This window comes from Mus musculus, chromosome 19, assembly GCF_000001635.26.
Source record: "Mus musculus strain C57BL/6J chromosome 19, GRCm38.p6 C57BL/6J".
NCBI lineage: Eukaryota > Metazoa > Chordata > Mammalia > Rodentia > Muridae > Mus > Mus musculus.
In genome coordinates, this window is record NC_000085.6 from 46,051,080 (window position 1) to 46,074,170 (window position 23,091).

Here is a 23,091-nt window from a genome sequence, read left to right on the forward strand (position 1 = left end):
GAGGCCAGCCTGGTCTACGAAGGGAGATCTAGGACAGCCAAGGCTACACAGAGAAACTGCTTCAGAGATTTTTTTTTAAGCATATTTTTTTTTTCTTTTAAGACTAAAATTTTCCCTGTTGCATACCTGGCCCTGAACCCCTGGACTCAGGCAAATCTTGTTTGTTTGTTTTTTCGAGACAGGGTTTTGTTGTATAGCCCTGGCCATCCTGGAGCTCACTTTGTAGACCAGGCTGGCCTCGAACTCAGAAATCTACCTGCCTCTGCCTCCCGAGTGCTGGGATTAAAGGCATGCGATGTGCCACCACGCCCGGCTGTGTTTTTATTTTTTTTTATTTATTTTATTTTTTTAAGATTTATTTATTATTTATTATATGTAAGTACACTGTAGCTGTCTTCAGACACTCCAGAAGAGGGAGTCAGATCTCATTACGGATGGTTGTGAGCCACCATGTGGTTGCTGGGATTTGAACTCCGGACCTTCGGAAGAGCAGTCGGGTGCTCTTACCCGCTGAGCCATCTCACCAGCCCTGTTTTTATTTTCTGAGACAGAGTTTTGATATGTAGCCCAGGCTGGCCTGCAGGTTTGTAGTCCAGGCTGGCCTGGAAATCATGAACTGTTCTCTTATCTCTGCTTCCCGAGTGTTGGGATTAGTCAGCTAAACTTTTACCTTTTTCTAGAAGAACAAAGTTGGAGTTTGTTTTATTTTGTTTAGTGAGACAGCATCTTACTCTGCACATTTACTCTCCAGGTAGTCCTTGAGCTAACTAGGTTGGTTGAATCCAAGAAGATGCTTATGGCTCCCACCCCTCCTGCCTCACCCTCTTGATCTGGAGTTATAGACATGTACTACCCTTCCTGGCTCAAAAGGCTTGCTTGCTTGTTTGCTTGCTTGCTTGCTTGCTTGCTTGCTTGCTTGCTTGCTTGCTTCCTTCCTTCCTTCCTTCCTTCCTTCCTTTCCCTTTTAAATTTATTTATTCTATTTATACAAGTACACTGTCTTCAGACACACCAGAAGAAGGCATTGGATTCTATTCCAGATGAGTGATGGGATTTGAATTCTGGATCTCAGTGCTGTTGTGCCATTGCTCCAGCCTCTCTCTCTCTCTCCCTCACACACACACACACACACACACACACACACACACACACAGATTCATTTATTATTATATGTAAGTACATTGTAGCTGTCTTCATACACACCAGAAGAGGGCATCAGGTCTCATCATAGATGGTTGTGAGCCATCATGTGGTTGTTGGGAACTGAACTCAGGACCTCTGAGAGAACAGTCAGTGCTCTTAACAGCTGAGCCATCTCTCCAGCCCTCTCTTCAGCCTCTAAGAAAAGTTTCTTAATACAGATCTAAGCAGAGATATGAAGAAAAGAAAGGAAGGAAGGAAGGAATAAAGGAGCCTGGTATGGTGACAAATGCCTTCACTTCCAACACTTAGGAGGCAGAGGCAGATCCATCTCTGTCAGTTTCAGGCCATCTTGGTCTACAGAGGTCCAGGACAGCCAGGGCTACCTTTAAAAACCCTATCTTGAAAAAGAACAAAACAAAACAAAAGAATTATAAATGTGCATAATCAACCTGGTTTCAAGACAGCCAGACCTAGGTGTTTTTTTGTTTTTTTTTTTGTTTGTTTGTTTTTTTGGTTTTTCGAGACAGGGTTTCTCTATAACCCTGGCTGTCCTGGAACTCACTTTGTAGACCAGGCTGACCTCTAACTCAGAAATCCACCTGCCTCTGCCTCCCGAGTGCTGGGATTAAAGGCGTGTGTCACCAAGCCCGGCTTTAGGTGGTCCTTTGTTTGTTTGTTTTGTTGTGTTTTGTTTTTTTGAGACAGGATTTTTGTTTTGTTTTGTTTTTATTTTTCAAGACAGGGTTTCTCTGTGTAGCCCTGGCTGCCCAGGAACTCACTCTGTAGACCAGGCTAGCCTTGAACTCAGAAATCTGCCTGCCTCCCCTCCCAAGTGCTGGGATTAAAGGCGAGCGCCACCACAGCCAGGCCAGAGACCTTATCTCTTAAAACCAAGCCAGACCAAACCAAAGTAGAGTTAGACTTCTTGGCAAATGCCTGTAATCTTAAAAATTAGAATCTGAAGTCAGGGAGATAATGACTTCAAGGTCCTCTTTGACTGTAGATAAAACTGAAGGCCAAGCCGGCCGTGGTGGTGCAGGCCTTTAATTCCAGCACTTGGGAGGCAGAGGCAGGAGGATTTCTGAGTTCAAGGCCAGCCTGGACTACAAAGTGAGTTCCAGGACATCCAGGGATACACAGAGAAACCCTATCTTGGAAAAAAATAAAAATAAAAAAAATTGAATGCCAACCTGGCCTACCAGAGACCCTATCTTAAACTAGCTACTCCCAACCTTTTACTACAGTAAACAAACAAACAAACAAACAAACAAACCAGCAGCCAGGCATGGGGGCAAAGACAGGAGGATCAAGAGTCCAAAGCCAACTTAGGCATCTAATGGATGTGTACAATGATGTTTTTAATAACTTAGCATATTAAAGTGAAGATTAAGAAATAATGGAAACATTTAAATAATTATATGTTCCTGTAATGGAACCGGTTTTCTCAGGAAACATTTACCCAGTGACTTCATTAACACATTGCTACATGAAAAAAAGCAAACTATAGGGGACTTTTGGTATAGCATTGGAAATGTAATTGAGGAAAATATGTAATAAAAAAAAAGCAAACTGTGACATCATTACATACAGAATGAATGATGCCATCTTTTAAATTAATCTGGAGTCGACCTGTCTGGCTCGTTCTCTGTAATTCCAGCATTCAGTAGGCTGAGTCAGGACTGTTACACGTCTAAGGCGAGGCTTAGCAGAGACACTATCTCAAAGAACCTCCCTTCCCCCCAATACAGTGGCTAGTATGTGTTGCTATTCTTTTTATTGTTGAGACAGGGTTCACATAGGCTTGGTTAATTTTAGATTTTCTATATGGTGGAGACTTTTCTTGAACTCTTTTTGTTTGTTTGTTTGTTTGTTTGTTTTTGTTTTTCAAGACAGGGCTTCTCTGTGTAGCCCTGGCTGTCCTGGAACTCACTTTGTAGACCAGGCTGGCCTCAAACTCAGAAATCTGCCTGCCTCTGCCTCCGGAGGGCTGGGATTAAAGGTGTGAGCCACCACTGCCCGGCTGGTCTTGAACTCTTACATTTTTTTTCTTTCTTTCACGTTATTTATTGCTTTTGTGTGCATGATTTGTTTGTGAGTGTGTGTCTGTGAGTGTGAGAGAGAGAGACAGAGAGAGACAGACAGAGAGACAGAGAGAGAGAGAGAGAGAGAACAGTCAATTTGAAGAAGTCAGTTCTTTTCTTTCTTTTTACCTTGTAGGTTGCAGAGAAAGAATTCAGGCCCTTGGGTTCTTCTATGGGTTAAGCTATCTGATGGGCTCATGGTCTTGAATATACTCACAATCCTCTTGCCACCTCCACCCCCATGCAGTGTTCCAGTCATGTGCCACCAGACCTAGCTTGCTATGTATTTTGATATGTGTGTGCTTTTTATTTGTTTGGAGGCCAGAAGTAGATGTTGAATCTCTTTTAGTAGTTCTACCTTACTATTTTTTTTGTAGGTATAAATGTTTTACCTTTATGAAGTGCTTGTGAAGGACTGAAGAGGGTGGCAGATGCCCTGAAACTGGAGCTAGGGATGGTTGGGTGCAGCTAGTGTTCTCAACTGCTGAGCCATCTCTCCAGCCCCCAGTTTTGGACTATTTCAAATAATTTGGGTTCTTTTTTTTTTTTTTTCCAGGGCTGGAGATATGGCTCAGCAGTTAAGAGCTCTGACTGCTCTTCCAGAGGTTTTGAGTTCAACTCCCAGCAACCACATAGTGGCTCACAACCATCTGTAATGGGATCCAATGCCCTCTTCTGGTGTGTCTGAAGACAGTGGCAGTATATTCACATACATAAAATAAATAAATCTTAAAAAAATTTTTTTTGACCTATAGGTTTATTGACTTTGTGTTTATGGGTTTGCAAGGGTGGGTGCACACGTGTGGATGCCCAAAGGCATCTTTAGAGAGTCAGTTTTCAACCCTTGCACCACATCTTTTTTTTTTTTTATAAGATTTATTATTTATTTGTTATATGTAAGTACACTGTAGCTGTCTTCAGACACCTCGGAAGAGGGCATCAGATATTATAGATGGTTGTGAGCCACCATGTGTTTCCTGGGATTTGAACTCAGGACCTTTGGAAGAGCAGTCAGTGTTCTTAACTGCTGAGCCATCTCTCCAGCCCCGCACCACATCTTCTAATGGACTTTGGGAATGTAATTCAGGCTTGGTGGCAAAGTTCCTTTAGCTGCTGAGCTATCTCATTGGCAATCAAATGTATCAAATATATGTGTATGCCATGCATACGTAAATAACCCTCCCCCCACCCCCAAAGAAAATCTGATCTAAAGATCACCTGGAGCTGGAGTTATTGGTGTTCGTGAGCTACCTGACAAGGGATGCTAGATACTCTGAGAGAACAAGTAATCGCAATTACTGAGCATTCTCTCTAACCCCCTCCAATAATCTAAGGTTTCGTAATAATAAGTGTTGCTTTAAAAAACTGAAAATATGACGAATGAATGAACATTAGAAATAGGAATGAAGTGTAAAAATACAGAAAAGGATCGTGGTTGGCTGGGATAATCAGAAAAGCTTTCCTACATTAAATATGACTTGAAGGCTATTTTGAGGTTAGAAGTTCCATGCAGAGAAACAAAGGGAAGGAGAACACTTTTTGTTTGGTTGTTTGGCTTGGTTTGTTTTTCAAGACAGGGTTTCTCTGTGTAGCTCTGGCTGTCCTGGAACTCTCTCTGCAGACCAGGCTGTCCTGGAACTCAGAGATCTGCCGCCTCTGCCTCCCAAGTGCTGGGATTAAAGGAGTGCGCCGCCACTGTTCGGTGAAGAACACTTGAAGGATGGCAAGGAATTCTGGAGTAAAGAAGTTTGATAGAGAGAAACCAACCTAGTTTTCTGAGTAACTGTAGCGAAAGAATGGAAGATGCGGTATTTTTATAGAAACATTTGCACTAGTGCTGCAGTATGAGATTAGCTGAGGGTTAGTGTCTAGACTGGGAGTATCCACTTGGGGGTGCTGCTTGAAAACAGCGGTCGACTTGAAGTAAGGTGGAAGGAAAGTACAGGAGGAAGAACATCAAACAAAGAGGTCTAACATCTGGGCAATTTAACAAAAAATAAAGTGATATTTTCCTTACTACTGCGTACTCAGCAGCTTGGTCAAAAGTGAGCCCTACAATACGCATACAGCACTACCCGCTAATCTTCCTTCATAGACTACAATTCCCAGAAATCCTCGAGGGAGGTCAGGGCCTTTATCTTTTTCCAGGTTGCAAAGTGGTTCGCTGCATGGTCTTCTGGGATTCGTAGTCTTGCAGTGTCCTTCGGGAGATGTAGTTCCTTTCCCACAATCGGCTGGGCGAGGCGGCGCCGGCGATCAGAGCAGCGCTGGGTGTTCAGGGGCCAAGATGGCGGCGCGCCGGGGACGGAGAGACCGAGTCGCGCCGCCTCCGACTGGGGGCCCGGGTCCTGACCCTGGCGGTGGAGTGCGTGGCGGCAGTTGGGCGAGTCGAAGCCAAGCGCCGTATGGGACCGGGGGCTCCGTGAGCGCCGCGGAGCAGGTGAGAGGGTGGCCGGCGGCCCGCGGCTGGCAGCAAAGCGGCGTGTGCCGGGCGGTGACACGTGGACGCCACAGGAAAGGGAGGAAGCACTTGCGTGCCGATGCTGCGGGAGTTGGGTAGGGCTGAAAAGACCGAAGTTGTCTGCGGAGGGTATGGCAGCAGAGCCAGGGACCCTGCGGCGATTCCTGGGCACGCCAGAGGGACAGTGTCGGGCGTCAGAAAGGTGGCCCTAGATGGGGCGTCAGGGACTCGGGATTGGAGTTGAAGGCTAAGACTTCTTCCTAAGGATGCCGGAGGAGCTTCACCAGCTTGGCGCCGTAGTTCCTTTTTCGGAGCACGTGGGGTGTGGGGGGGACGATTTCCCGGGAGAACTTGTCTGCCTCCCCCTCCCCCTAGGCGGCGCGGGCGCCCACGTGGGTAGGGCTCGCCGGCGGGGGCGGGGGGAGCTCGGGGCGCGGGTCCACGTGGGGGCGGGGAAGGGATGTCCACGTGGCTCCTGTCCCAGGCTGTCGGGCATCTAGTATCCGCGCCGGAGTTGCACTGCCGGGAACTGGGTGTGTCTCAGCCGCTCCCGCCATCTCTAAAGCCTGTGCTGGGACCTCTGGTCTGGAGGGAGGTAGGGACTGCTGGAGGCAACTTTGCTCAGAGCCTTAGGAGTTTTTTCTCTCTCGCCTGCGTCTACAACGCCTTCTGTCGGTAGATGGTGGACTTTCCAGATGTTCTCAAAGTCGGCTTCCTAGAAATGTCAGGGTGTGAGGCGAGGATTAGAGGATTTGAGACTAAAGGGCTGTGGAGAAAGGAGTTCGTGGAGGCTTCTGTCTGACCGTCTTGGAGTGAGTTGTGTGTCATAGACATTGGCGGTTTGGTTGCCTGCAGTCCTTCATATGTGTGGTTCAAGGGTCATGGGAGTGTCAACTAACCTGTGACTAGTTTAATTTTTCCCCTCATTTTGTTTCTAGCATCTTTTTTGGGGAGGAGATAGTTAAGGCGTGCTTGGGTGAATTCTCAGCTACAGCTTCGGGAATTGTGTCTGTGTGAGGCTTTTTGGAGTTTTTCATGGAGATAGGAAAAAGTGAGAGGTGGTTTGAGAACTATTGAATATATGTAGTTGAACATTTAATGGGTCAGGAAAAATGTTTTGTGCTGGGCTTCCGAAAATGCTCAAATCAGGTTTGCAGTGAAGTGAGCAGGAATTAGTTGTCTTTTTGACAGCAACCCCATACGAGGTTTGATTGCAGGCTTCCCAGTAATACTAGGTCCAGCAAAACAGCCTAGGGGGGAATGACTTTTGGGGCATGCTCTGGGATCAACCATCCTTTTTCCTCCAACTTTTTACAACATCTGTGGTCAGCACTGTTCATCATCTGGGAGAGACAGTAGGGGTCCAAGATCCAGCAACAGTAGAAGTTACATGGTCTGTCAACTCAGTATTTATCAGGGTGTCATATTTAAGTACTGATGTTGCTAAACCACACAGATGTGATCCTTGCAGTATCCTAAGTTTAACTCAGGAGAGACATAATAAATAGTGGTGGGTAAAGCTGAAGGAAAGTGCAGGTTAGTTTGGAGTATGTAGTCATCAGAAATCTAGTTTGAAGTCTACAAATGGAAGAGTCCTTTTAAATTGAGACTCCTAAGGCCCTGTGAAAAACTTTTCTCAAAGGGAATAGGAAGTGAAGATCAAAGGCATGGCTTATGGGAAGAACTGAGGCCAGCCTAGCAGAAGAAGGGTGGGATGGTAGAGGACAAGCTCAAGAGGCTGGCAGGAAGAGCAAGACATAAGCCATTGTAAGGAGTTTAAATCCCATGCTAAGAGCGGTAAGATACCATTGAATGAGTTTTTTGTTTCTCCCTGTGAAGTCTTGGCTATCATCTTAATCTTAGAGATCCTCCTGTCTCTGCCTCTTGAGTGCCGCGATCAAAAAAAGGCAGTGCTGCCGGGCGTGGTAGCCCACGCCCTTAATCCCAGCACTTGGGAGGCAGAGGCAGGCGAATTTCTGAGTTCAAGGCCAGCCAGCCTGGTCTACAAAAGTGAGTTCCAAGACAGCCAGGGCTACACAGAGAAATCCAGTCTGGAAAAATAACAAACAAACAAACAAAAAAAGAAGGCAGCACTGTCTTTTGGCAGGATTTATGATGGTCTTAGGAAATAACAAGTTATTTGGTTTTTTTGTAGTTTTTTTTTTGTTTTGTTTTGTTTTTGTTTTTTTGTTTTTTTGTTTTTTGTTTGTTTTCGAGACAGGGTTTCTCTGTATAGCCTTCCTGGAACTCACTCTGTAGACCAGGCTGGCCTCGAACTCAGAAATCTGCCTGCCTCTGCCTCCCAAGTGCTAGCATTAAGTGTAGCCACTGCCTGGCTGTGTTTTTTCCTTGTTAATCCTGGCTCAACTACTCATGTTTTAAAGTATATAGAAACATTAAAAAGTCTCTGGGCTGGGCTTAGAGGTAGGAGAATCAAGAGTTTAAGGATAACCTTGGTTACATAGAAGTATAAGACCAGCCCATGCTACATGAGAGTTTGTGTCAGAAATACAAAGTTGGCTTTGAGTTCTGGATGAGCAAAATTGGTGTGAGAAAGCCAACGGAGGGTTCTGGAGTTAATGCTAGTGGCGGGTTCACTTGTGGCTTGGCCTTAGCCTTTAGCTGCTCCTGTTCCCCTGGGAATGGTTGTACCTAGGGATTTTTCAGTGTGTGGGTGAAGCCATGTAAAGGGAGGTAGATGTCTCTGTCTTGGCCTCCAGCACCTGCCGGGAGGAGGTAGAGATGAATGGTTTATAAAGCTGGACCAGTCTGGCCTAGTGGTTGGACTGTAGAAGGAGGCAGGGCAACTAGAGATACAGGCTACTTGCTCACGGATGACTGTTTGCTGAGCCATGCGCTATTTAGCTTTGGGTTGTAATTACAGGTTGAAGACCTGGGTGGGAGGAGTTAGTCCCTAAAACCTGCTGCCTTCTCACTTTAGCTTTGGGCCTAGACAGACTCCTAAGAAGTGTCCTAAACCAGCCTGTTTTTTCCCTGGGCCCTATAGCTCCACCTTTTAAAAGGACCGGGTGCCTGAGGGGTATGGTCACACCTGTTGCTTTTTCTTTTGAGGTGTCCCAGTGCCCCATTTCCCTTTGCCGCAGGAGGAGTTGGTGTCTGTCTGAGTCTGTTCTGGGGCCTTTACCCCATGCTTCCAAGGGCAGGTAGCTTAGCCGCAGCTCTGGCTTCACCAGTTCCATTTGGGCCTTGCCCTTGCCCTGCCTATGACACTTGACAGGTTTGAGCGGGTCCTACCTGATGACAAAGCTGAAGACACTGCTAGTTCACAGAAGTGTGTGAGGCGGGGCCTTCTCCATCTCTGCAGTCAAGCTTTCTCTTTAGCTCCCATTTGGTAGGGGCGTTGAAGAGATTCTTCCCCTAGAACAACCATTGACATATTGTGGCTCACCATTATTGGGTCTAGAGGTACGGCTCAGTTGTGGAGTCTTAGAGTGGGTTTAGTCTTCCGCACCAAAGAAGAAAAGAGAGTGACTATTAGTTGAGTGTAAGACATGGATAAGAGTAATGCTAACAATGGAGCACAGGCACATATAAATCACTGTGATGCATAGGAAAGTATAAATCAGTCATATTTGTTCCAAAGGAATTGGGAATCTATTATTTTCCTCTTTTAAAAAGTAACAGTGCAGATGGCTTCTTAACAAACACTGATTTCCCCTGTGATAGCCTTTTCTTTGTTTGTTTGTGTTTGTTTGTTTGTTTGTTTATTTTCGAGACAGGGTTTCTCTGTAGCTCTGGTTGTCCTGGAATTCACTCTGTAGATCAGGCTGGCCTTGAACTCAGAAATCCGCCTGCTTCTGCCTCCCAAGTGCTGGGATTAAAGGCTTGTGTCACCACTGCCCAGCCAGCCTTTGCTTAAGTAGGCTAGTCTGGTCTCAAACTCCCATATAGTCCTCTGCCTTAGTTTTTCCAGCATTTCTGTTACAAGTGTATGCTGTGCCTTTAATCCCAGCACCTGGGAAGCAAAGGCAGGTGGATCTCTTGAGTTTGACGGCCAAACCTAAGTCTACAAACTGAGTTCCATGACAGCCAGGGCTACACAGAGAAGCCCTGTCTCCAAAAAAAAACAAAAAAAAACAAAAAAAAACCCAAACCAAAAACCCCAAACCTTCACTATTGTTATCGTTTCTGTGGACTTAGGTCTTTCTGTGAGGAGTATGGGTGAGCAAGTACTCTGGTGTGCATATGGGTTGGTGAGAGAACAGCTTTGTGGGTTTGGTCTATATTTCTGTGGGTTTTGGGGATTGAATTTGGGTTGTCCATCTGGCTTTTGAAGTAAACCAGCTGAGCCATTTTACTGCCAGGTCCTTATCTTTTTGATGTTTCTGCTCCCCAGTTTAACAGCTCCAGCCGTTTACGGGTGGAGTCTAAACTGTTCTGCCCAGAACGCTGCCATCCGAGCTGGTGCTTTTCCTTCTGAGTTGTACAGCTGTCCATAGCTCGTCCAGACCTTTGACCATGGCAGCAACGCTGGCTTAAGCCCATTGATTGAGGGCTGGATGTTTGTTTGTTTGTTTGTTTTTCCCTAGGGATACCTGGTTTTAATGGAGTTATCGATTAGCTGCCCTCCAGAAGACTTGGGTCTTTGTAATTCACCTTCTCCCTCTTTTGCCTTAGGTCCATGAGGAAGGGAATGACTCTAGCTTTGTCAGTCTTTCTCGACTGGGCCCCTCTCTGAGGGAGAAAGACCTGGAAATGGAGGAACTGATACTGCAGGATGAGACCCTCCTGGAGACCATGCAGAGCTACATGGACGCCTCCCTTATATCCCTCATTGAGGATTTTGGAGAGGTAAGCTGGGGCAGGGCTTAGAGTCCTTCAGACAGGATCTTTGCAGGGGGCGTTATGTCTTGAATCTTTGGAGTTGTTTCAGAGATGGCTTTGTTCTCTCAGATCCTTGGCCTATCAGATGCCCAACCTGAGCCCTTGAAAGATTTTTTTTAACTTTTTTTTTTTTATTAAATGGTATTAGACTGCAGACCCCCAGAGTACAGCCCATGAAGGATGCCTTCAGCTTGGACCGTGGCCCAAAGCTTATTCTCCTTTCAGGGTCTTTGATCTATGTGTCCAGGAGGTTCATGGAGACTGCTTTTGAGCCTAATTCCAATCTAGCCTAGGATGGTCTCCTGAGCATCTTAGTATCACTTGAGTGTATACAAGTGTGAAAGCCAACTTTCCGTTAGAACCGGAGAGTTGGGTGAAGAGATGGGACTCATGCCTCCTGCTACTCAGATCCTTCTTGCTGGCAAATTAACTGAAGTGAGTCTGGGAGACTAAGTCTCCTGGCATTTAGTTCTTTTTATGGCCTAGAAGGTTATTAGAGATCTTGTGGGGGGTCCTCTTGTCTTTCTGGAGCAGAGCAGATTATCTCTGGAGGACCAGAATGAAATGTCGCTGCTCACAGCTCTGACGGAGATCTTGGACAATGCAGATTCTGAGAACCTGTCCCCTTTTGACACCATTCCTGATTCAGAGCTGCTCGTGTCCCCTCGGGAGAGCTCCTCTGTGAGTATGGCATCAGGGAGGGATACAGGGCTAGTCCGAAGGTTCCAACCACGTCCGGGAGCCTCTACATATAGCTGTGCACAAACTGATCGGGGCCTTTCTTCCTCTCAGCTGCACAAGCTGCTCAATCTCTCTCGGACACCCCCAGAACGTGACCTTATCACCCCAATTGACCCTTTGGGGCCCAGCACAGGAAGTAGTCGGGTGAGTGGGGTAAGTGACCTAGGACCCTTCTGAACTCACAGATGGGGAGGGCATGGAGAGGCAGCGTCTGGAAAGCATGTGCTGCGGAGTACCTCTGACTCTGTGCTTCTCTTGTAGGTTGAGGTGCCTCTTGCAGACTCTCCATGGGACTTCTCTCCGCCTCCTTTCTTGGAAACTTCTTCCCCTAAGCTGCCTAGCTGGAGACCCTCGAGACCAAGACCTCGATGGGGTCAGTCCCCTCCTCCTCAGCAGCGCAGTGATGGGGAAGAGGAGGAGGAGGTCGCCGGTTTCAGTGGTCAGATGCTTGCTGGCAAACTCGACAACTCTGTGAACAATGTCCTGGACTTCCCCATGCACCTGGCATGCCCTGAGGAAGAAGGCACAGCCGAGGGAGCAGATGCGCCAGCGTCAGCCCCTGGTGACGAGAGCATCTCCTCCTTGAGTGAGCTGGTTCGGGCCATGCATCCCTACTGCTTGCCCAACCTCACCCACTTGGCATCCCTTGAGGGTGAACTTGAGGGACAGGCTGATGCTGACGCTGACGAGTTGACGCTGCCTGAGGGCTGTGTTGTACTGGAGATTGTTGGCCAGGCAGCCACAACTGGTGATGACCTCGAGATCCCAGTCGTGGTGCGGCAGATTCCTTCTGGATCCCAGTCTGTGCTCCTGGATGAGTCTCTAGGAAGCAGTCCTGCCTTGCAGTTACTCATGCCCACCATGGAGTCCGAGACCGAAGCTGCTGTGCCTGAAGTTGCTCCTTGCCCCGATGAAGAATTACCACTGAGCTCCGCCTGCTTATTGGAGCCCAGGGAAATCATGGAGTCATTGACACCCAAGGAACCTCAGAGCCTACCTGCCAGTGCAAGTCAGGGTTCTCAGAAAGTTCCCAGAAAGGGTAGGAAGAAGAAGAACAAGGAACAGCCAACAGCCTGTGTGGAAGCCTGTACCAGGCGGCTGAGGTCATCTTCTCGAGGACAGTCTACTGTGTCTGCAGAGGTGAACTCTCAGGCAGGCAGTTCACAGAAACAGCCCCAGGAAGAGCTTCAGAGAGAGGCTGCTGCCCTTCAGAGCAGAGGGAAGCCACGGGCTTGGGCTCGGGCCTGGGCAGCTGCCTTAGAGAAGACAGGGTCCGAGAATTTAGAGAGAAGTGCGGGACAGGATAGTCCTGCTGAAGAAGACGCACTGGATCTCTGTCCTAAGCTGCTTGAGACCAGCCAAGCCAACCCCACTCTCTCATTAAATGACTCTGCTCAAGCTGACTCCATGCCTGTTGACTCTGTTGAAGGTGATTCCCCTGCAGTTGGCAATGCTGCACCTGGTGATCAGGCTTCATCTGGTACAGAGCTGGTTGGTTCTCTCCCAGTAGGCCCAAACCTGACTAGCCCAGTCCTGGCTGACAAGAAAGGAATTGAACCTGCAGTGGCTATTCCCACTTCGGATAACTTGTCTCCAGCTGATGTCCTAGCAAACACAGTGGCAGCTGACCCTGTTCCAAATGACCCTGCTCCAGCAGATCCTGTGCTAGTTAAGTGCAGACCCACTGATCCTAGGCGTGCTGCAGCAGCAGCAGCAGCAGCAGCTCAGGGGAGTCGTCCTTCCCTACAGTCCGCAGACCATCCTAAGGTCGTCAGCCCTGAAGGCAAGGATGTTGTAGGTCCTCTGAAGGTGGAAGGTAGTACCAGCGCTACAACCCAGGAAGCCAAACCTCGGCCTCTCAGCCTATCTGAGTACCGTCAGCGAAGGCAGCAACGGCAAACGGAAGCAGAAGACAGGAATTCTCAGCCCCCAGTTGTTGGCAAGTGGCCTAGTCTCCCAGAGACCCCCACAGAACTGGCAGATATCCCTTGCCTTGTTCCATCAGCCCCAGCCAGGAAGACAGCTCCACAGAGAAGCCCTATAGCTGTACCAGAGACTGTGTCTGTGGGTTCTAATCCTGTTTCCCCTACTCCTGAGCCATCTGCAAGCAAACTTATGGTTTCAACTCACTCTGAACAGGTGTCATCTCATGAGATGCCACTTGCAGTTAGACCACCCCCTCCTCCTTTGCCGTCTGTGTCTCCTGCTGGACCCATCCCGTCCACGGTGCCCGCTCCTTTGCCTCCTTTCCCTCCGAGTGTACCGCCTTTGCTTCCTCTTCCTTCAGGTGGCCATGGAGTCCCCCGCCTGCCCCCACCTCCTTTGCAACCTCCTGGACTTCCAGTATCAATGAGACAAATGCCACCTGACCCCTATACTCAGTATGCCCCTGTGCCACCCTGGTCTTGTTACCCCTCTGTGTCCCCTCCGGGCTATTCTTGTTTGCCCCCACCACCAACGATGCCCATAGTATCTGGTACTCCTGGTACCTATGCTGTGCCCCCAACTTGCAATGTGCCTTGGGTACCCCCTCCTGCACCAGTTTCACCTTACAGCTCCAGCTGTGCCTATGGATCCCTTGGGTGGGGCCCAGGGCTGCAACAGCCTCCCTTTTGGTCTACTGTTTCTCCACCTCCGTTGTCTTCAGTCCCTACTGGAAGAGCTGTTCCCCCGACCCCCGTGGAACCCAGTGGTGATCCCGCTGGTCCTCCTGAAGATGTGCTTCCTGGGCCAGTGACTCCTTCCCTAAGCTCCGGGCCGGCCAGCCCCGCAGCTCCACCAGTAGAACCTACAAAGCCGGAGGCTCAGCCAGTGCCTGTATCTCCCCAGCCGAAACACAAAGTGTCCACCTTGGTACAGAGTCCCCAGATCAAGGCTCCACCGACTTTGTCTACTGAGGGTGTAGTTTTTGAGGAGTCTGTATCAGAGAGGCTAAAGTCTGAGACCCAGGAGAACAGACCAAAGGAGAAGCCCATCTCTACAGCTATCAAGTCTGTCCCTGTGCCAAAGCAGAGCGCTGTTGCAAAGCTACCTGCTGTCCATCCAGCCCGTCTAAGGAAGCTGTCCTTCCTGCCCACCCCACGTGCTCAGGGTCCTGAGGATGTGGTGCAGGCGTTCATCAGTGAGATTGGTGAGTGACAGACGGTGTGCTCAGTACAAGAAGAGTGCAGTGGTTGGGAGATGTTGCTGTGTGCAGCTCCCTGGGTTCACTCACTCTGGTGCACTGGGAGGCATGTGAAGGGAGAAGTGAAGGGGTTCTGGGGACCTAGAACCTCAGTTGGCTAAATTTTAATCTCGTGCTGTGTTCTCACAGGGATCGAAGCATCAGATCTGTCGAGTCTGTTGGAGCAGTTTGAGAAGTCAGAAGGTGAGGAAACCTAGACAGTTGTGCTCCAGCTCTTTCTTCTCGTCTGTGCCTCCTTTGGGTTCAGTCTCAAAGCGGCACGAACTGGGGTAGAGGGTAGGCACTGCCTCAACCATCAGAAGAGCCATTTAACATTTAATTCCCCCAGGGAGACAGCATTTCCTCTGGGAGAATAGTCTTAAGTCAGGGAATGGTGGTATAGGGTTAGCAATGAAGAGAGTAGATGAAGAGAGGATGCAGGGAGGGTGGGATTTGATGGGGACTTTTTCTACAGGGAAACAGCTCTTCAGTTGAGCTTTGAGAGGTGGAATTTGATACAATATATGTAGCATACAAGGCAGAAAAAAAAGAGGTATTGGATGGTTCCTATAAGATGCATTTGGAGGGCTCAGTAGTTATGAGCACTAGCTGCTCATCTTCCAGAGGTCCTGAGTTCAATTCTCAGCAACCACATGGTGGCTCACAACTAAGTGAGGTTTTTTTCTTTTTCTTTTTCTGAGACAAGGTTTCTCTGTATAGTTCCAGCTGTCCTGGAACTCACTCTGTAGACCAGGCTAGCCTAAAACTCAAAAATTCACCTGCCTCTGTCTCCCAATTGGTGGGATTAAAGGTGTGGGCCACCACTGCCTGTCAACAACTAAGTGATTTTTTTTTGATGCTCTCTTCTTGCGTGCAGGTGCACGTGCAGATAGAGCACTCATATACATAAAGTAAATAAGTGCTTTTTTTTTTTTTAAAGATGCATTTGGAGCCAGGCATTGTGGCACGTTTTTAATCCCAGCTCTCAGGAGGCAGAAGCAGGCGGATTTCTGAGTTCCAGACCAGCTTGGTCTACAGAGCGAGTGCAGGCAGACGGAAACCCTGTCTGGGGTGGAGGGTGGGATTCATTTAGAAGACAATGAAGAGCTTGATTTTTCTCAAGACAAAGCAGGGTGCTAGATGCTGTGGGCTGTGGAGGTTACTATATTCTCTTCTAGAAGAAATTACTGTTATCATTGGAGCAAAGACTCTGCACAGATGACACTTGAGTTGGTAACAGGTTTTTGCAGTGCATGGTAGAGTATAAAACAGAAGAGTGAGACAGGAAGGCTGTGTGTTAGAGATGTAGTTTCATGGGAGCAGCTGGCTTACCTGGATTCCCTTGCTAGATAAGTCTGAGGTCAAGTGTAGTGTGTACGTTAATTCCATCACTGGGAAACATCTGAGTTCAAGGCCATCCTCCTCAACATGGTGAGTTACAGGCCTGCTGGGCTCCAGACCTAGACCCTATTTCAATGTGTGGTTGGTCCATCAATTTGGACTCGGTCTCACATTCAGTTGGGAGTGGGTATTTCTGGGCAGAAAAGAAATTCTGTCTCACTGACGAGATAGCACCAGAGGAGACTGGATCTGAGCTCAGTCGGGGTATGTAGGCAAAGCTGGCTCATTTCTTCTCTGGATATCAGAATGCACTTCTACGCCACCTCAGTTTGGAACATCTGGTTGGGCTTTTAACTAATATGATTTCTTTACAGCCAAAAAGGAGTGTCCTCTCCCGGCTTCTGCTGACAGCTTGGCTGTAGGAAACTCAGGGTAAGTATGGAGATATGAGCGAGTTACCCTACAGCTGTTGGTCAGCAGCCAGCCAGCACTCCAGGACTTGCAACTGGACACCTTTGTGGCAGGGATGTTCATCGACTCTAGTGTCTTCCCCCACTTTTTGTCACCTCTGTTACCACCAGACACTGTCGTGGGTGATGAGTTTAGGGGAGGGGCATGCACTATCAGGAATTCTGTGTGCCGTGGAGGTGCCTCTTAATTATGGCAAAATATTCTTTGGGATTCTTTTCTTCCATTATCAGACTTAAAGCTTGTTCAGTGCTGGTGATGGGACCAACTAAAGTAGGGGGTGGAGGGGGATGCTGGGGCTTCCCTAATTCCTTGGAGGACAGGGTACCAGAACCCCTTTACTTTGTAGCATTCTAACAATGAGGGCTCATTTTTCACATTCCTGTCTGCTGAACATGTCCTTTATACTGGTTTCAGTTAAATTTGAGCTTGGTAGGCAAGGTTTTTTACTGAAGGAGGAGGTGGGGGCTGTGCAGGATCATTTCATTGAAGATCCTGCCTAGTCAGCCTGCCTCCTGAAGTTTGGCAATGTTGAGTAAGCCCCGTCTACACCTTGGTCACTAAGGCCCTTCTGTGCTAGAGGAAGATTACTGGGGCCACATTGGGTATTCCCCCCCCTTTCATTGCTTTTGGAGGAAAGCAGATTACAAGATACTGAGGCAATGAACCAGGCTTTCCCTTTTCCCCCCTGCCAGCAGCATTGACATTCCCCAGGAGAAGAAGCCCTTAGACCGGTTACAAGCCCCAGAACTGGCCAACGTGGCAGGTGGGTTCAGGTTGTACTCCGGCTCTTAGTCTGTACAGCACATGTGTCTGCACATATGCTGTGCATCAAGTGTGTGTCGGCGTTGGGTACAGACATCTGATCTCCATTGTGCTCAAGGTCAAGGGGGCAGATGTTTCTGTGGAAGTGAGGAACAATAGGGGAGGGTTATGTAGAACGTTGTCCTAAGCTGAGGTTTGCAAACAATCACTGCTGTTGGTCGGATGGTAGCTTTTAGGGGATGAATGACGGCCTGACTGAACGACAGGAGCGCATAGTTGGTTACCTGCAGCTCTGTAAGTGGTTTGGTTTGGCTCAGAGTGTAGAGGCTGAGTTAGGATCATGGACAGAGAACAAGCAGGAGTTAAGGCTAGAGGTCAGATTATGGGAACTTTGAATGCCATATTAAGCTGCTTGAACTTCATCCTGTATATGTATTGGAGAAACAATTGAAAAGGCATTCTCACGTTGATTATTTTGGATGGTTTGCCTAGCAGGAAACAGACAGGTATGGAGCCAGAAGGGAAGTAGGGAAGTTTATGGTGCTAGTCTAGGTACGGTGCAACCTAGGCATTAGATAAGGCTAGGTGGAGGAGTGCACTTAAGAATGAAAACGCGGGGCTGGTGAGATGGCTCAGTGGGTAAGAGCACCCGACTGCTCTTCCGAAGGTCTGGAGTTCAAATCCCAGCAACCACATGGTGGCTCACAACCATCCGTAACGATATAATAAATAAATAAATTAAAAAAAAAAAAGAATGAAAACGCTAAGGTAAATTAGGTAGAACCTGGTCACTAGGTAGGTTTAGGTAGTTGAATGGCTGACCTCAGGTAGTGAGAGAAGTTGGGCTGTTGTCGATGTTAGTAAGGACCCGCTGAGAAGTGGGGACTTGAGCCTAGAGTTTGGAGTATAAAACTGGATCTCACCCTATCTCCATCCTCCCTTCCCCCACAGGGCTCACCCCTCCAGCTACCCCTCCCCACCAGTTATGGAAACCCCTGGCTGCTGTCTCACTCTTGGCGAAAGCCAAATCTCCTAAATCCACCGCCCAAGAGGGAACCCTGAAGCCTGAAGGAATTACAGAGGCCAAACCTCCAGCTACAGCCTGCCTCCAAGAAGGGGCCCACAGCCCTAGTCCAGTCCATGTGGGCTCTGGGGACCATGACTATTGTGTCCGAAGCAGGACACCCCCAAAAAGGATGCCTGCCCTAGTCATCTCAGAGGTGGGCTCCCGATGGAATGTCAAGCGCCATCAGGACATCACCATCAAGCCTGTGTTGTCATTGGGCTCAGCTGCACCCCCACTCCCATGCACGGCTACTTCCCAGGAGCCTCTTGATCACAGGACTAGCGTTGAGCAGGCAGATCCTTCAGCGCCTTGTTTTGCCCCATCCACCTTGCTGTCTCCTGAGGCTTCACCCTGCCGGAGTGAAATGAACGCTAGGACTCCCCCTGAGCCCTCAGACAAGCAGCAGTCAATGCGCTGTTACCGAAAAGCCTGCAGATCAGTCAGCCCCTCAAGTAGGGGCTGGCAAGGCCGCCGTGGCCGCAGTAGCCGTTCTGTCAGCTCTGGGTCCAGCCGGACCAGTGAAGCGTCCTCGTCCTCATCGGTGTCTTCCTCATCCCGATCCCGGTCCCGGTCCAGGTCCAGGTCCTTCTCCCCCCCCAACAAGAGGTGGCGAAGGTGAGCTTTGATGGCCTGTTAGCTTCTGTCCTTTGGGACGCTCCTACACTCTGGTTAACTTTGAAAAGGCCATGGGTTAACTCATGTACTTTGAGTCACTGTGGCTCTACTCCTTTTTCTGGATTGTTGGAGTCTGGGGTACTCCTGAAGTTTCTGTTTACTTGAGATGCGCCTTGGGTAGATAGCATTTGGTCTAACTGGGGTTATTTCATACTATTATAATTGGTGCTTATACATGGTATTTGGTATTTTCTTGGTGCTAACGCGGGATAGTGGGTTAATCTTACATGCTGGCGAGATGGCTCAGTAGGTAAAGATGCTGCTAGGCTCAGTGACCTGAGTGTGAACCTAGAACCATATGCTGGAATGAAACATAAGAGTTTTCAACAGTTATCCTCTCACCTCTGTATGCGTGCTCTTCCACACACATGACAATTGTAAAAAGAAGGAAGGTCCCCTGTGGGGTGTGCTGCGGTTGTAGATCAGTTAGTAGAGTGCCTGCCTGGCGAGCGTGAAGCTGTGGGTTTGACTCCCAGCACCTCATACCTAGACATGCTACATGCCTGTAATCCTAGCACTTAGGAGATGAAGGCAGAAGGGTCACAGGTTAAATTATCCTTGGCTACATACAGAGTTTAAGGTGTATGAGACACTGTCTCAAAAAAAAAAAAAAAAAAAAGCCAGGTGTGGTGGTGCACGCCTTTAATCCCAGCACTTGGGAGGCAGAGGCAGGTAGATTTCTGAGTTTGAGGCCAGCCTGGTCTACAGAGTGAGTTTCAGGACAGCCGGGGCTATACAGAGAAACCCTGTCTCAAAAAAACAAACAAAAACCAAACTAAAACAAAAACCAACCAACCAAAGAACAGTGTTTTAGCACTGATACCTACCTTCAGAGATGGCTCTGGACAGTAGTTCTGACATGGTGACCTCCCTCTCACCTTGGTTATGGTATTCCTTTGAGATATGGCAGGAGAACAGTTAGAACTCAGACTGGTACCTTACCCCAGCACTGTGGAGTAGCTGTGAAAACTAGGGTTAGTGAGCCCTCTGTCCCCCAAGTCTCCTTGAATGTCCTTCCCCTTTCCCATTTGTTAAGTGGTTTCCCGTTTTTCAGTGGCACAGTAGAAAACAGCAGTAATGGGAGCTCAGTAGTAATAAAGCTGAGTCAAGGATGCAGACAGCCCTGGTATAATCCTCAGCACCAAAATGAGAACTGTACGTTCCAGCACAGTCCCAGTGCTGGCAAGGGAGCCACAGGAGAATCTCCATTTGAAGGCTGGCTTGGGCTGTGTAGTAAAATTGCCCATCTCGGGGGGAAAAGGTAGTAAAAATAGGTAAAACTGTAAAAATGCTTGACATATCAAAAATTTATGAAGGCTCTCCCACTTGTTACTTGCAAAGAAAACCTGAAACTCTTGCACTTCCCTTCATCTGTGGTGCTGAGCCTCCTGACAGGCGGGTCTGACCTACCCGTCCCATTCCCGCCATTTTCACGGCCTTTATTACAGGTCCAGCTGCAGTTCCTCTGGACGGTCCAGAAGGTGTTCATCCTCCTCCTCCTCCTCCTCTTCCTCCTCATCGTGCAGTTCCAGAAGCCGGTCTCCCTCTGTGTCCCCTTGCAGGAGAAGTGACCGGAGGCGGCGGTGAGCATGGCCATGTGTTTGGGGGCAGTGCATCTAGGATGCCGGGTGGGTGCCCTAGAGTTCTGAGTCTTGACTTGTCTGGGGACTGACGGTACCTCTCTTGTCAGGTACAGCTCTTACCGTGCAAATGACCATTACCAAAGGCAGAGAGTGCTACAGAAGGAGCGTGCAATAGTGAGTGGGGCAGCAGGTCATGGGGGGAGGGAGGGGCTTGCTGTGTGCCGAGCTCAGTCATCGACAGCCGTAGCTCCGGCTCATAGCCACAGTCACTGTTCCTTTATCCAATACAGGAAGAGAGAAGGGTGGTCTTCATTGGGAAAATACCTGGCCGAATGACTCGGTCGGAGCTGAAACAGAGGTTCTCTGTTTTTGGAGAAATTGAGGAGTGTACCATTCATTTTCGTGTCCAAGGGTAAGTCTTAAAGTTGGGTTTTTTTTGTTTTTTTTTCCTGTTAAATTTTTATGCCTTGATGCTTCTCTGTTTTCCCTGTCTTCTGCTGGGCTGGGCTGGGTCCCTTTGGTTTTGTGGTTTTTTTTTTTTTTTTTCCTGAGACAGGGTTTCTCTGTGTAGCTCCTGCTGTCCTGGAACTCACTCTGTAGACCAGGCTGGCCTTGAACTCAGAAATCCACTTGCCTTTGCCTCCCAAGTGCTGGGACTAAAGGTGTGGGCCACCACTGCCTGGTCCCCTTCATTTTTATAATCAGAAGGTTGGCCATTGGGGAAATGAGAAGAAACACCTCTGTGCCCAAATGGCTCACCCTCTCCTCTAGTGACAACTATGGTTTCGTCACTTACCGTTATGCTGAAGAGGCATTTGCAGCCATTGAGAGTGGCCACAAGTTGCGGCAGGCAGACGAGCAGCCCTTTGATCTCTGCTTTGGGGGCCGAAGGCAGTTCTGCAAGAGGAGTTACTCTGACCTTGGTGAGTGTTGGAGACGGGCTTCTTGACAGCATTTGAGAGGAAAGCTTGCTCTGGGTTTGACATACAGAGAACCCCAGAGTGGGTGAGTGGGAGGGGCCTCCCACGTTCTTCACAAGCAGGGCAGTTTGCCTCCCTCTGCTTCTTGGATGGCCATGGCTCCCATTTGAGAAGTGTGGTAAGAGACCTTAATTTTTGTCCCTTTCTGCTTCTGTAGACTCCAATCGGGAAGACTTTGATCCTGCTCCTGTAAAGAGCAAATTCGATTCACTTGACTTTGATACATTGTTGAAACAGGCCCAGAAGAACCTCAGGAGGTAACCCTGGGCATTCCTCCCCTACCCATTTTCTCTGGAGGTGTCCAGCCTCTTCCAACCCCCTCCCCAACTCTAGGGGAGAGCTGCTAGTGTGGAAAATGACTGTTTTATAAGGAAATGGAGAAAAAAGTTCAATAAAAATGTGTTAAATTGGGATTTTTAAGTGGTATTTGGTTTTTAATAACAGGTGTTGAACAAATTAACTTGAATTTCTATGTAAGGTGGTGGGGGGGGGAACTCTAATAAACATGAACTAGAGGGAACTTCCAGCGTGTCCTTTCTGTGTGCTAATGTCTATCTGGTATTTCTCTGAACACAGTAAGCCGTCACTCAGTTCCTAGGCCCTCTTCTATAGGTGTAAGGTCACATTGACTTGGCCTCTCACATCTGTCACATGTAAAATAAGGCAGGAAAAAACGTCTCGAACTTGAAAGGCATGTGAAGTTTATATTTTGACAAGACTCCTGTATCCTCATTCTGTGTAGCTAAAGGTGACCTTGAGCTTCTACCTCTCCACCACCCAAGTGCTAGGATTCCAAGCACCCACGTTACCACATCTGGTTTATATGATGCTGGGCATTGAACCCAGAACTTAGTGTATGTTAGACAAGCACTCTCCAGCCCCATCCCCAGCCTGTTCTGTATGTGTGTGGGAGGCAGCATATGTGTGTACAGAGGCAGGACGGTTTCTTAGACCCACCTCACGAGTCCTGACCTCTTCACATCTTCACAGCCCTGAAGCTCACTAAACTGGCTTGGCCATTGTGTCCCTAGGAAGCCATTCTCCGCCTGCCACACCTGGCAGTTTGTTGTGGAGGCTCTGGAGAATCAGTCCCTCAGGTCCTTCGTGTTAGACAAAGGTTTTAGGCACTAACACCCCACCCCCCCTTTTTTGTTATTGAAGCACTGGGTGGGGTTTGAGTTTAGAGGCTCAGACATGGGGAAGCAAGAGCTGTATTGTTGAACTAACGCAGCCACCCTTTCTGGGGGAAGGATAATTGTACGTGTACATACCCGTTTGTGCATTGTGTGTGGCGGTAAGAACCATGTCTGGATGCCAGAGATTTGTGTCCAGTATCTCGTTCCCCACTTTTGTGTTTTTTGTTTGAGGCAAGAATCCCTGGCTGGCCTCAAAACTCAAAAGATCCTCCTGCCTTTGCCTTCTGGATGCTGGGATTAAAGGTGTGTGCCACTACACCTCATCTGACGAGTTTATTTGAAACAGGCTCAAATGTTTAGCTGTTGTAGAATTTGCAGTCTAGGCCAGACTGGCCATGTTTCCAAGCCCCCTCCCTTTATTTTTGAACGGAGAAATCTAGCCAGTGAGCTCCAGGGTCATCAGTACCCTGCCAGCCCTAGGACTACGGATGCAAGCCACTGTGCCCTGCTTGTACAGCCGTGTCAAGGATCTGAACTCGGGTGTTTATGCTTGCACGGCTAGCATTTACACCGGCCCTTTCTAAATTCTGTAGAGCTGTGCAGGCTGGACTGGAATCCCGGTTCTCCTGCCTACTCTCTTCAG

The 23,091-nt window shown here is 48.5% G+C and overlaps 1 protein-coding gene across 16 annotated transcripts; it reads left to right on the top strand.

Moving 5' to 3' along the window:
* Positions 1-5,446: 5,446 nt before the first annotated feature.
* Pprc1 (peroxisome proliferative activated receptor, gamma, coactivator-related 1) lies at positions 5,447-21,830 on the top strand. Of its 16 annotated transcripts, none has more exons than XM_030250906.1 (14): positions 5,447-5,664; positions 10,324-10,497; positions 11,065-11,211; positions 11,323-11,415; positions 11,533-14,401; positions 14,585-14,638; positions 16,150-16,207; positions 16,942-17,009; positions 17,960-18,689; positions 20,198-20,332; positions 20,440-20,506; positions 20,623-20,744; positions 21,104-21,255; positions 21,470-21,732. In XM_030250906.1, exons 1-14 carry the CDS (start codon positions 5,512-5,514, stop codon positions 21,571-21,573), a joined length of 4,926 nt encoding a protein of 1,641 aa, XP_030106766.1. In that variant the 5' UTR covers positions 5,447-5,511; the 3' UTR covers positions 21,574-21,732. The 16 variants fall into 16 exon arrangements, with proteins under 16 accessions (XP_030106766.1, XP_011245541.1, XP_030106764.1 ...); XM_011247239.2 differs by having other exon boundaries at positions 16,939-17,009; positions 21,470-21,725; XM_030250904.1 differs by having other exon boundaries at positions 5,452-5,664; positions 11,062-11,211.
* Positions 21,831-23,091: the final 1,261 nt, after the last annotated feature.

Excerpts from the sequence above, each read along its gene's own strand:
- Pprc1 (NM_001346801.1), top strand. The coding sequence starts at position 5,512 with ATGGCGGCGCGCCGGGGACGGAGAGACCGAGTCGCGCCGCCTCCGACT. Across the intron at positions 11,425-11,532 it reads GAAGTAGTCGGGTGAGTGGG|GTTGAGGTGCCTCTTGCAGA; the intron begins GTAAGTGACCTA and ends CTTCTCTTGTAG. Across the intron at positions 20,745-21,103 it reads ATTCATTTTCGTGTCCAAGG|TGACAACTATGGTTTCGTCA; the intron begins GTAAGTCTTAAA and ends CCTCTCCTCTAG.